The sequence below is a fragment of the Poeciliopsis prolifica genome, unplaced genomic scaffold (assembly GCF_027474105.1).
Source record: "Poeciliopsis prolifica strain line A6 unplaced genomic scaffold, Auburn_PproV2 SCAFFOLD016, whole genome shotgun sequence".
Classification (NCBI taxonomy): Eukaryota; Metazoa; Chordata; class Actinopteri; order Cyprinodontiformes; family Poeciliidae; genus Poeciliopsis; species Poeciliopsis prolifica.
In genome coordinates this window covers 10,067,880-10,082,203 of record NW_026562391.1, presented here as the reverse complement: position 1 = coordinate 10,082,203, position 14,324 = coordinate 10,067,880, and the positions used below count along the sequence as shown (strand labels likewise).

Sequence of the window (14,324 nt, the reverse complement as noted above, 5' to 3'; positions counted from 1 at the left end):
TGCACAACTGAATCATTGTTGTGGTGATAACGCATTCAACACAACACATCTTGCTCTTGGGCCTTTTTGAACTCAAGGCCTCGTGCGGGGTGGTCCTGTCGCCACTGACTTAGCCCTGTTGTATTCCGGCACAGTTTTTGCATTGAGCAGAGTGTAGTCTCTTAAGTGGACAGGGATTGTCAGATCCTAGCAAATTCATGCAGAGGCCAACTCCTGAGTCCCAGAAGAACACTTTGTTTTTGCTGCGATCCCATCCATTTCCTTCTGTAGCCTGTTGCAAGTGAAGAACCTGAAGAAAAACATTACCTCAGCTTTGTCTTTAAATTAATTAAAAAAAAAAAAAAAGAGTATCATTTCTGATCTGAACTTGTTTCATGCTTGTGGAATATCAGTTAAACCAGAAAAAAGGAAAAGCATTTCATATTTCTGTATTTAGTATTTAAATATTAAATATTTAGGTAAGAACAGACAATGTTTTTTTTTTTTTACAGGTTTATATGTCTTAAGTTTTATATGTCTTAAAGGTTTTGTACTGAACCCATAATCAGTTTGTCTGCTGGTCAGTCATTCTTAACATTTTTGGCAGATGATGCAATTATTTTGAAAGTCCTGGTTGAAAATATAGCTGGTACGTTAAAATAAAATCTGGTTCATGCAGATAACTCTGGTCCTCTTCACAATTTCTTTCATGTGGTTTTGTCTTTGTCTCTTTTTTCCACATACAAATTACTTAAACATAAAGCACAAATCATTTAATTTATCTTCACATACTAATTACTGTTCGTTTGCGACGGCTCAACCATGAGCACAATATTTCGTCAAAATGTAATACTGCATTAAATGAGTGATTCTGGTTTATGCTTCTTGCGAGGTTGTATTAGTGTGGGCCAAGCCTTGCATACAGGTGGCTCAAAGAGACATAATAATAATTCAGTTAAATCCTGCTCTCATTATCAGAAAGGGCACTGGTGGTGTTTGTGGCTACTATGCAGTCTCTTCAATTTTTGCCCCACTTTTCAACATAAAAATATCCTTGCACAGATAATGAGGGGATATGTTAAGGCAAAGTGTGTATTTTCTGAAACAAAAATGGATTATGTGAGATAGAAAACCAGATAACACTTGAAGTCTTTTTTTTTTGATCTTCTAAAAATGTTCTTTCATTTAAAAAGTCTCCTTAGGGTTGAAGAAGTTGACTTTTGCAGTGATGATAAAGCTTGCAGAGTCAGAGCAGTCCCTCTTGGCTTTGACATTGAAGTGTTTCTGTTGGGAAACTAGAACTATGGACACCAGCTGGCAGGAGTCCAGCTGGCCTTTATTTGTAGTTAAGTTAACTCTGCAAAGCCTGGGGTGAAAGCCCCACACTGACTGCAACATTTCACTAAGGTGGCGAGCCAAAAACCATTTACACAACACTTCACAGATGCCAGTTTTTGTCACTTTTTCCCTCATCCTGACAGCTTTGGCAAAAGGATAGAGAACAGTTTGTGAGCTGAATGACAGCAATCTGGTTAGCTTATAAAACATCATCTGTGCAGAAAAAGGGTTCTGGAAACGTTATAAGTCAGAGATGCAGACTACACCATGTTGTTTTTATTTTCACTGCAATAAGTCCGCACTGACAAATATAAATGTTTCAGTGTGACACAAATTTTTCAGTAGATATAGATGTCCACAGGTCCCGTTAAAAGTTGACTTATACACATCATGGGCATTAAAGTCACATTATATTTTGAAGTCTCTAAGACTGCTCTTGAAGTACTGTATTTTCAACTTTGAAAATCAATGAAAAGTATTGTTGCAAATTTGAAACTGCTGTTGATTTTTTGCAAATGTATACATATACTTACATATTATTTTTTTTAATCAAATGTTCCTTAAGATGTTTCAGACAAACTCCATGCTTTTTTGTAACCGTCAAAAAGCGTATGGTAAATTCTGACTAAAAAAAATAGACTATGACCAGACTAGACTTAGATTTTGTTGCTCAAAAATCTAAGCAGGGATTATCATTCCCTATCTCCTGCTTTCAAAGAGCATCCTCCTCTATGTCATGTCTTTGAAGAGTCTGATGATTTCACCATGGTTGATCTGATTGTCTTTCGCCATGGAAAGAAGAAGATCCGTTTTTCTCCACACAGACCTCTTGGTTTGTTCTTGGTCATTTTAAAAACAATCTCTCCAAAGAAGCTGTAGGTCACACTAATGAGTTACACTCATAAAGCTGAATAACCAGTTTGTTTAACAAGTCAAACAAACTGTCCCCAGAAAGTTACAAAATCTTTGTAGCCCAGTGTACTTGAGTAGAATACAAATGTACATATGCTCACCAAAATGAACAGAAGATGGTTGATAAATCTTTGTAACTAGTCTTATCAGTAAATAACCAAGTACTTTCTAAAAACAAACTAGTAAAGTCCTCTTCTGTTCTGCAGTGTGCACATGTACAAACTTCCATGTAGGTTCAAAATGAAACCAACAGCACACAATATGGCCATAAGAAGAATCATTTATTCTTCTGAATGTAGGCACAGTGGTATACAATAAATCTTATTTTTAGAATTAAGATTATTAATTACGAGCTCTGAGAAGTGATCACAAAATGCCTGCTGGTATTATTTACCTATTAAAATAACTCTGATCATCACATTATGTTTACACATAGAGAAATATAAAATATAACCTAATCTACATGCCCTTCTTTCACTGAATGGAACTTTATTATCTGTAAATGTACTTTTAGTAGAATGTGAATTATTTTACCCAGCTGACTGAAATGATAAAATGTTTAATAGATTGAGGAAATCTCAAATGTAGACGACAAAACTCTCCCTGAATTTCAGCAGTTTTAGTCTAAAACAATTTTTTTTCTATTTTTTTTTTTGGTTCAAATCCCCCCCCAAAAAATTTGTGCTTTTTTTTCTCTACGACTGGCAAATGTATCTGTACCAAAAGATGACATTGATTTTATGATGTCTATATTCAATCTCACAAGATGTTTTATTTTGATAATTGTGAGTAATATTATTTTAAGCAGTGTCACCATCGGAAAGTGCCTTAAATCAGACCTTGACAGTGGTGAAGATTAAAGAGGCGGCTTTGCCATATTGAAAATAAGCAGAAGTGGCTCAGAAGGTGCTTAAACAAAGTACTGTAGTTGTTTTTATGTTTTGTGTTTTGTGGCTTGCAAGAGTGAATGTCACAACAAATGTGCTAAAAGTTTTGAACTAATTTATCAGTGATGTAAACTTATTAGTTTGTGAAAACTAATAAAGAAGACATGAGCATGTCTTCTTTATGATGTAAACTTATTAGTTTACATCATGAATACCAAAGCTTTTATTAAGGGTTGTTGTGTGAGCCACTTAAGTTAATTTGAAATACAATAAAACCACTAAGATTAGATTTAATTAAGTTATCAATAAGCTATTTTTGAACAAATATTGCTTAGTTGCTCTAATAAAGATGTACAATTTAGATGGACTTTCAATTAAGCTCGACTAATGAAGTAAACATATTGTGGTTGCATTTCCAAATAGTTAAGCTTGGAATGCTGAAATTTTAACCACACGTTTATTTTTTTTTTTATTCTAATTATCAATGTGGAACCTGTTTGCGAACGATGATCTGCACATGTATTTAGAAAGTCAGTAATTGGGTGCATTACGAGCTGCAATATTGAGATTACTGATTGGTTGTCTGCTTGTTTTGAAACCAGACAAATTGGGTATGTGCCATGACCTGTGACAGGCTCTGCTGGAGATTGGTAATTATGCAGACATCTCGCCTACAGCTGTGTCAGGTCATGTTTTGACAGACATTCCAAAGCAGCTCAGGGAAACACACTGTGAAGTTTGTTCCTCACATGTTTGTCTTCGTTACTTTTGTTTTTCTTGTCACTGCAATCTTCTGCAAACACACTGAAAAGTTTCAAGTTTCCTTTACTGACATTTGGGACAGCAGGATTCCCTGTAATCTTTTTTCTGCAACCGAGTTGTTGCTCACTGTTTTTCATCAAACCAAACTGAATCCCACTTTCAGCAGCATTGCGGTTCATCTATTTTCTGTTGAATCTTTTCAGGAATGGCCTATATTGTTCCTGCATCCATGTGGGAATGAGGTAGAGGAATACACTATATTTGTCAACCTGTTTTATTCATATTTTTTTAATTGATTTTCCTGCAAAAACTTTCAGACCACTATTTATAATGTCATATAATTAGGGCACTGGCTTTGTAAGAGGCCCGTAAGCTAAAAATATTGCTTTCCATGTTAAAGCCTAGTTTGATTATGGTTATTAGTCACACAAGGATATCAGATGTAGGATGAGCTTATAGTGCCTTGTCCTTGGATTATTACTATTTTCCACATTGCAGCTAAAAACGTCATTGTGTTTTGGTAGGAATTTTACTTAGCCGAAAGACTGCATGTCAGACTGGCTTTGTGTTGTTCTGCAGTTGCAGTAGATGCCACTAAAACAATTTGAAACTGTCAGAACTGACACACACACATTCACAAGTCAACAACAAAACACGTCTTTTCTAGTAGCCATTGTACAGGTAACAGCGCGTGACCAAATACACTCAAAACCTGCTTGATTGCTAGGTAACAGGCTGGGGTTGTTAGGCGAGGGAAGGTGTCTGCTGTTTTGGGGTGTTACAGTTGGAAGATTTTGAAATGGCTCATTTTCCAGGCACTAAAAAACATTAACTTATTGCAAGAAAACAGCTGGATAGTTTTTTTTTGTGCTTGGATTATTTTCAGAAGTAATGGAGACCCAAATGGAAGTGCAAAACTATGCAAAAAGTTAATTTTGCGCAATCGGCCTCCTTTAATAGTTAGCCTTAATAACGATAGCCAAAACAGGCTTTTAGATAAATGGATAGATAGAAACTTTATTAATCTATAGTTGTACAGTATTGAATGTTATAAGTTTTGTCCATACTGTACATTATTTTAATGTTATGTTTTTATTTTTCTTTAAATATGCATTCTTCTATTGCCTGTCACTGCCTGTCACTTTTGTGTTGGTGCTCTTGAATTTCTCAATTTTACCTGGAGGCAAAATAATCAGAAATAAATGCTTGAAATCCAATACTCTGTGTAAACTATATGACATGGAATCCACTCTGAATTGAGATACTGCAATAAAAGTGTACCATTTTACAATGGTACTTTTTTTTTATCCAATTGGACCCATATTTGGAAATTTTCCGATCTGCCAGTGAGTTGTTTCTATGAGAGTCAGCAGCTCTGTTTATATCATTATTTTACTCTTACAAACCCCAAGTGTGCGGCACTCAACACTTAGAACATCAGCAGTTTGCACTCTTCCAGGCTCATACATAAAACATAGTTTGTTTTCTCACATTAGGATGTGTCACAGGAACCATGGTTGCTAAATCCAGCTTCATTTAGTCTTTAGAAAAACACTGACTCCTTTTTTAGTTTTTCTTTTACATGTTTGGGTTTTTACATACGTTTCTTGTGTTTCATATGTAGAAGTAAAAATGATCGTTCAAATTGTTCCTAGCAATCCTCAAGAAGGACACATCCTGATAAATTCCTACCAACATTCATGGCAGGAGCAGAAAAGCTGCAGGGGACAGACTGAGCAGATAAAACTTGTAAGGCAATCTGTTTTCTGTTTCTCAAAAATATGTTTATGCAGAACAGTATAAACATGAGCATGTCTTCTGAAAAGTAAAGTCAGATTTAAATATCATGTTTACTAAACTCAAACTTTGTGCTTAAATGTCTTTTTCTCCTCCAACTGCGCAATCACCTCATCCAAGAATGATTCAGCATGTAATTCATGTTTCTTTATATTATTTAAGTTATTTCCTTTTGTCGCAAAAAAACTTCATAGATAGTTTCTTTGGATTTTAAGCTGTTTTTCTTATCTTACCGTCTGTAAACATGGCTGTCTGTGACATCATATTTGTTTGCAATAGATTTGGTGTTTTGGAGCATTTCTGCAATAAGCATATTTTAAGTCACTTTCCTCTTCTCTGGGATTCATATTCTCAGTGGCAACAACATAGATAAGCTGTGCCAGAGGATTGCACCTGCTAGCTATTACACAGTATTAATGCTCTGCAGGTGTGTTTTAAGAACATATGTGAAATGTTATTCTTCAAATATTGGAACCGTATATGTTTAGGTCTTTAACTCAAAAGGAGGAGATAAAACTGGAACTACTGATACAAGTAAGGAAATCGCTGCTCTTTTTCTGTGTGGGTGCAATGTTAGTCAGCTTTAATGTCTTCAAACCTACTAAAAGTGCCATGCAAAAATGTTTATATCTTGTAATCCTTTTCTTTTTGTCATTACAACCACAAACTGATTTTGAAAGGAAGAGTCCCATTTGCAGAATGTAACAGTAAAATCCCAAATTTCTTTCACACTATATCTGATTTCTGAGTTTAATATTCTTGCTTTCTTTTCAAAAAAGAAATTACAAATGCAAGAAAAAATTTCAAAAAGTGTGTTTTATTGACAAAAATGTTCCTTCTGTGATGGAAGAAGTAAACCCACCTCGGGGGTTTAGATCCTGCACATTCCCCTTTTTCCACAGCTTTGTCTTCACATTTTAATCAGCGCAATGGACTTGTTTGATAAGACCACAAGCTGCATTTAGGGAGGAAAGGAAGATATGGTGGCTACCTTCCAGGTGCAGAAGTACTGGACACCCTTTAGTAGAGCAGATAAAGACTAATAGATCTGCAATCTATCCCAGTGATGCTGCCACAGCATGTTTTTTCTTCATTGAGCTTGAGGAGACATTTAAGCCTCCTGTGATAAAACGTGTAACTGCAGGCATTGCAGCAGTAGCTATGATGATGGTTTGGAGGATGGCCATTGTGATCCTTCATTTATGTAACTCAATAACTACTCAATGTGTAACTGCTGAAGCTGACTTTGGATTCCTGCTCATCTTTTCTGAAGTTTCAAGAATGTTTTTATGATAATTGGTTTTAATTTACACATAGTAATATTTTTTATTTTATTTTATAGATCACCATGAAACCACAATATGTTGCTATTAACATCTGTATCGACCAATTTTAGTCATTTCTAACATATCAATTTCAGTAAGTGAAAGTGGTCTGTTATGAATAACCAATATTTATTTCCATCCTGTTGCCGTTTGGGTTTCTGTAAGGTGAGATGATTAATGCTATGTTTGGATATGGGATGGTAGTTCAGCGCAGGATTGTGGGATGTTAACTGAAGCAGAGAAGGAATGTCAGCAGTGTGGTGATTGTTTTCGTATTGTCAAAAGGGTTGGGCATTGCATCACGAATATCGGTAAACATGGGTTATCCATCATAATAGCAACATTAATGATGAATATTGATTGCATCCCTCGTTGGCACTATCTAATGCATGTATGCTAAAATGGTGCCTTAAGAGTTTCAAACACTAAGTATAATTAATGTGAGTACACACATTTAAAAACTTTTAATTTGGTTTCATCACCACCTCTTTCAATGTTCTTATTGAAGCTGAGGATTTCTTGATTTCATAGGGTATTTTTAGTCACATCATTTAGTTTGCTTCTTTAGATGTTTTTAGAATAACATCGATTGCCCAGTAAAATCTCATTAGTTTTAACTAGAGGGAAACCGATTTCTAAAACTATTGAGGTTAAAGATGTGACTTCAGATTTGATGTCAGCTTTGAATACACTCTCCTGTTGTGCTTTGTTACTAAAACATTCACAGAGCTGATAACAAAGCTGTTTTTCAAGTTTCTTTACATAAATTTAAGCTCACAGTGATTCATATTGCATACAGAGTTGGGTTTACTTGAGGTCTGTGCAATATTAGGAATAGGAGAGCATGGGAAATATGGGAATATTTGTATTGTTCCAATAATTGACGCAAATGTCTACTGTTTTGTCTTTGAAACAACTTGGGTTTAGTTTCTTAAAACCTTGACTACCTTAATTCCTGTACTAGATATAGTGTTGCATAGACAAGCTGAATGCGTATCTACAATAAGACTTATTGTAGTCCAGGCAGTTTTTTACAATATGTGTATTTCAATCAGCAATTTTGACTTGCGATTCATTAATTTATAAATATAAATGAAAATAATTTTCCCTGAAATTGAAACTTCTTTATTTTATGAGAGATTCTTATCTCAATTCCCATCTGAAATAAGCCTCTTGGTTGGTCGAGAATAATTATCCAATTCAGCTCAAAGTATTAATAATTTCTGGCTTTTTTTTTTTAAAGAAAATCCTTTGCTAAATGCCAGTCGGTATATGAATACACAGTGTTGTAAGGTATTTTCTATTTCAAACACAACATTTTGCAGTAGTTTTGAAAGGATGAAGAAATTACTATTTTTTAAAATCATCCTCAGTAATTCAGGTTAATGATATACACATTTATTGTTGTAAATGCATACATGAAATAAACGTCGATAACTGGACGTTGAGAGATATAGAAAACACGAGTCTTACTTAGACCTGCATATGTTGAATGCTTGGCTTGGACAGGTTGGTTTTGTCCTCCAGCACACTCAAGCACTGGCATGTTTTATTTAAAAAGCTATTCCAGGTAAGTGCTCCCAGCACTAATTCCCTCTATCCAGCCCAAGAGCCCAGACTGAATCTGGAAACAAAAACATGTTTAAGTATGCTGCCTCCTCCACTTTAAGTCAGAAAGACACAAAATTCACCTGAATTTTAGAGGGCAGGAATGTAAATGTGAAACATGAAGAGGTGCAACGGGCTGCAGATTTTCTGCTTACAAATAAATATTTGCTTTGGTTTCTTAAATACCCACAGCAAATGTATCTTTTTTTTAATATATATACCTATTTGTATATTAGCTCTTAAGTATTCAATAAAATGTATTTATATTAGCACAACTGTTCTTAGTTTTAGAAATGTCTTGAAAGAATTTTTGTTACATTTCAAATTACTTTCTTTCTGTTTGTTTTTAAAAATTAAACTTTTTGAAAATGTTACTTCACCTTCATCTGGTCACCTGTTGTCTCAGACAAAGCAGTCAAAAGGGAAGTGAAACAATGTGTCTCTGTTTTGATATTTTCATGTTTGTGACTCTGAGGGGGGTAAATGAAACCCTCATCAATTTGGATTCATAAATCAAAAACAACATGGCAGAGGCTAAATGCCAGTGTTGTGTGCCAAGAGGTTGCAGTGTGCTCTGGGCTAATTGGCCACATATTGTTTACGCTGCAATAAAAAGTTTTGTTACAAACACAGAAATAGCTCTAGCAGTCAGTTTGCTGGGATCACACAAATCATGCTGCTGGGTCAAAGGAGTCATTTTCATTGTTGTGCTGTTACAATGCTACAAAAATTGTTTGCTGTAAATCACAACTTGAGCAGCTTTCACAAGGAAAGTAAAGGCTGACAACATCAAAATAAAGACATTAAAAAATTCAAATCATAGTTGGATTTTTGTAACAAGCATCTTTCTTGATTTTCGAACAAGTTACTAGATAAAATGTACAAGTTCACATTAAATCAAATGTACAGTGCTGTTTACTGGTTTTATTTTGTGAACATTTAAAGTCTGTGGTTGTAATATGACAAAATCTGAACAAATTTCTTGAGGTCTAAAAGCTTTTGCAAAGCCTTTCTTTTTGCAAAGGCTTTCTTCTCTTCATAGCTCTTATTCTTCCACTAACTATTCAATTAAATTGAGTGTTTAAAAAATCTTCTGCTTTGTCATTTTTGGCCAAATGCAATAAGAGCTTGTGTGTGTTTTGTTTATGTTTCTTTTCAGGAAAAATGTCTGACATCCGAGCCATCAGGAAAATGCAACAACTAAATAACTTGGCTGTGATGGTGACAGAACTGGCCAGGCCGGGAGACACAATAGTGGATTTCTGCAGTGGAACGGTATTGATGCTCATCCATCAGTCTATTAAACCGTGCACACACAATTCTCCATCTGACTATAGCCACATTAGATGCTGCTTCATAAGTGACCATTTGAAATGGAACAATCCATCGCAATTACTCGTACTTGTCATTTCCTGTCAGGTGGATGTTGTTGTTGGATCATGTCATTCACACAAGCTGAAAGCAGGCACACTGAGCAACACCCTTGAAAGGATTTTTATAAAAACCAGTAGAGTTTATGTTAAGTTTATGGGGCCTTACATGTGCTTTGTGCTTATGTTATACATTTCTGTTTTCCCTATTTTGTTCTTTTACTTTCTTTCAGGGTCATGTGGGGATTGTTCTGGCGCACACACTTCCAGATTGTCAGGTAAAGTATCTTAATATATATGTGTGTGTGTGTGTTCAGAGAGTACAGCAATAAGCTGTTTCTTTCTCCATGTTCTTGTTCCTCATTGTGATACTAATGATCTCTCTGGTAGACATTTTATCCCAACAGAGGTTTCTCTCTTAGAAAATACTTTTTGACTCTCAAGTAATTTCTTAGATGGTTAGTTCTTAGTTTTACTTGAGTAAAAGTATGTTGAAATCGTTTTACTCCTACTTGAAAACAGTTTTTGGGTCGTTTACCCACCTCTCCTTATAATCATGGTAGGTTGTGCTTTACTGACAAAGATTAGTAGGAGCCCCTTAATAAAATCACAAAATGCGTATTGTCTGCATAACATTTTCAGATGAGGTTAAATAATTATTTTAGATTAACAGACTGTAAAACTACTTATCAAACTAAAGTATTGTGTCATTGTGTGTTTTAAAAGTAGCTCTCTAAGAAAATTCTTTGCTTTATCAAAACACAATATTATGGCATTTTTTTCTTGAAATGAAACGTCCTAATCCTCTGATTGCATTACTGCTGATTCTGTTTTTAAAAATATCGCTGTTTGATATTTTCCTGTCTTCATTGCAGATCATCCTTATAGAGAACAAAGAGGAATCTTTGGTTAGAGCCCAACGTCGCAGCATTGAGCTTGGCCTGAAAAACATTGGTTTCCTTCAGGCCAATTTGGATTACTTTACTGGAGCGTTTCAGATTGGGGTGAGTGACACATGTAAAAAAAAAAAAAAAAAAATACAAGTTTTCCAACTGTTCTGTTCTTTAGGTTTCAGATTCTCTAAACAAATGGATAGTTACTTCATGTACAACTAGAAAACAATAAAACATAATTGAAACTAAATTTAAAGCAAGAAAAAAAATTATTTACCACTTAAAGTACTGTAAACATACACAGCCCCTAAGTAAAGCTGACATTAGTTTATTTGTCAAAATGTTGGATTAAATTGGGAGAGTTGAATTTGACTTTGTCCAGGGGCGTGTTTGATGGCCTTGGGGGTTTCAAGCTAAAATCTTCAGGATTTGAAGAAATACCAAAGGTGGTTCAGGGAGGGAGTGCATTTTTGAACATCATTGTAACCACTGACTCATAACAGGCCTGATATTCTTGGTTAATAATGTCAATGTAGTTGCAAGAAAAGATGTGTCTCTTCGCCATGATGGTAAAATATTTCCCTGCGTTAAAATTCCATCGAAACAATAATTCATTTTGCATTGCGGTGTAAAACATTACATGCTAACATGACACATGGTGTACTTAAAATTGCCTTATTCTTTTGTTTTCAAATGCGGATGATGCAATTTGTTAATTACGATTTCAGTTTCACACACTTTTGAGTAAACGATATGGATAATGATATGTTGTCCGCAACGTATTTTGTTAATTTAATGTATGCGGCCATTAATTTATTTTTTTTTTTGTAATTATTGAAAAAGTGTCTGTTTTCTACAAGATTTTTCTTCTTCTTGCTCCCTTTTCACCCCCTTTTGATATGAGAATATGTTTTCACATTAATGATGAAATTTGTTATAGTGAGTGAATAAACTTATCGATTGAAAGATAAAGGATTATATATTCATGTATGAATAAAAGAGGCTTTATTCAGTTGCTTTTGTTTTAGCTACAGACTTCAATGTTCTTATGGAGGTGAACAGTACCTGGAAAGAGCCACTCATCACAGTAGGTTTAACTCCTTTATGCATTATGCATGGCGCCACTTTTAGTCACGTTCAGTTCAGAATGTTAATTATCCAAAAACCTTATTTTAGCATCTGCTCCTCCAGGCTTACATTTCACAGCTCAAGTGTTAAAGTTGTAGCAGGATGAAGAAACCTTTTGGGCACACTTAAACACATACAGTGGAAGCCAGATATTTACATCTGCTGCACAAATAGTTACAGCTGATGTAACCTTTTTTTCACTGTCAGACATTAAAACAGATTAAATATTTCTTATTTTAAGTCATTTAGGATAATTTCTACATGCTAATTGAAAGAATGGGATAGAATTAAATCTATGTATATGTTTTACTGTCTTTAATGTTAAAGGTTTATGTATATTTAGAAGAAAATAGAGTAGAAATATTCTTTATTGTCCGACAGTGAGGAAATTCAGGTGTAACAGCAGGACAGTAACAGGACATCGAGGCAAAATGTCAGTTTAAGAAAGGTCAAATCATTAACATGCATCAAGCAGAAAAAATAACTGGGATTTCAGAAAATACTAAAAATAGGTTCAGAACTGACCAACTTCAACTTCTAATTAAAATTTGGAAGAAAAGTGGGGAGCAGCGCTACATGGATGGTGATTGACTGACCTCCTGGCTCTGATTGATTGTTTCCAATCAGAGCCAGGAAATTTAAAGCTGTATTTTAAAGTTGCAGCTTTAAAGGCAAATTAAAATGTATGTGGACTCCTTTGTTTAGGGTTGGGTTTAGAAGTAAAATGTGAATAAAATTCTGGATAAGGTAAGAGAGGACTTGTAATTATTAGGGAAAATGTCTAGGTCATGCCTTAATGCAGTCACTGAAATGAATGGAAACCAATGCAAAGTTCTAAAATGGGTAGAAATACAAACATGTGCATGTGTGTGTACATGATCCATTGAGATGCTTTTCTTTATTGCTCTAATTTTAAGTATTAAGGAGCAGAAAGGTAGTGGAGCTTGAAGGTAATTTGGATTTCATTTTGGCTTAAGCTATTATTGACTGTGCTCAGATTTTCTGGTTGTTTACAATTGATTCTGCCAGTAGATTTATATTCGTGGGAACAAAATATGTGCTTTGTCAAATGACTCGCAGCTTTATTGGTTTATAATGACAAGACTGATGGTATTAGAACACAGTAAAAAGGAAAAGCTTCCAAACCTAAAAAGTTTTAAATGCAATTTGGCAGGAAGTTGTTATGATGAAATATGAGATGATTGCAAGAATTTACTGTTGTTATGCATGGCTGGATGCAGAGAGAGGAGGGATCATTTGAACAAAATAGACTATTGTACCCTTATTTTTTCTATGATGAATCTATTTAGTGAACACAGTGACACACTGACAGCTTTTTTTACTTGAGGAAAAATTGATTCATGAAGAATTATTAGCTTTACAAGTGCCCTCCTTCTTAGGCCATATTAATTGTTTTCTACCTCCAGACTCTGCAGAGATGTCACTTAAGAATACTTGTTCATATATATGAACATAATCATTGTGCAATTAGTAAAACAGACATAGACTGCAGAAAGGCTTCATTATTGCCAATTTAAAGAGACAAAATACCCCTTAAAGATTATCAAGCATAAGTGTTTTCACATTAAATGCATAATGTTGCTCATGCACTTCTGTTTGACTAATGTGGTTTTGTGTCGATAAAAGCAAAGGTGAAACATTGCATTAGAATTTAGTCCTGTAGATACATTAATTATCTACATAAAACTGATGTTTGATGGGCTTTTTAGTTTGCTTTAGATGTGTTTGTTGTCACATTAAGCAGGTTTCAAGAGCTGCTCTTCTTGCGCCTGTTTGGGTTTTCTTTAGCAATCCCTTTCTCTGGTAAGAAAAATGTATAAATCTGAGTCTGTATTTAGAGAATGTCTTTCTTTTAAGTTAGTACACAACTTACTGTCTTCTGTCAAACTGTGATCTGTAACTTTCTAACTTTAAAAGTGCTTTATTGGTATGAATAGTATTTAAAAAGATAAACAGAGGTGTTACAGAAAGCTCATAATTAGTGTTTGTAATATTACCATGACAAATAGCCATTTCTGAACGATGTGGTAACTCAGATGAATAGTTTCAGTCGTTGATCTTCACCACTGGCATGCTTTCCCACTGATGACTTGAGTTTCTGAGACTGAAGTTTCCATAGCTGGAAGTATCCATTGGAGCTGTAATCACAGTGAAGTGTTGTCCTAAAATGAATTGACCCGGGGACGAAGAATAAAGTTTCATGCCACACTTTTCCAATTCTTAATTGCAAAAAGAATAAATATATATATATATATGAAAGACTTGTAACCTTTTTCTTACACTTAAAAATTTCAGGACTCGTAT

The 14,324-nt window shown here is 34.6% G+C and overlaps 1 protein-coding gene across 1 annotated transcript in view; it reads left to right on the top strand.

Moving 5' to 3' along the window:
- The window catches only part of gstcd (glutathione S-transferase, C-terminal domain containing), a 43,163-nt gene that overhangs the window by 16,785 nt on the left and 12,054 nt on the right, over positions 1-14,324 (top strand). Inside the window, exons 6-8 of the mRNA XM_055041353.1 lie at positions 9,768-9,883; positions 10,212-10,256; positions 10,854-10,982. Of these exons, the coding sequence (XP_054897328.1) occupies positions 9,768-9,883; positions 10,212-10,256; positions 10,854-10,982 (290 nt within the window). The remainder of the gene's footprint in view (positions 1-9,767; positions 9,884-10,211; positions 10,257-10,853; positions 10,983-14,324) is intronic.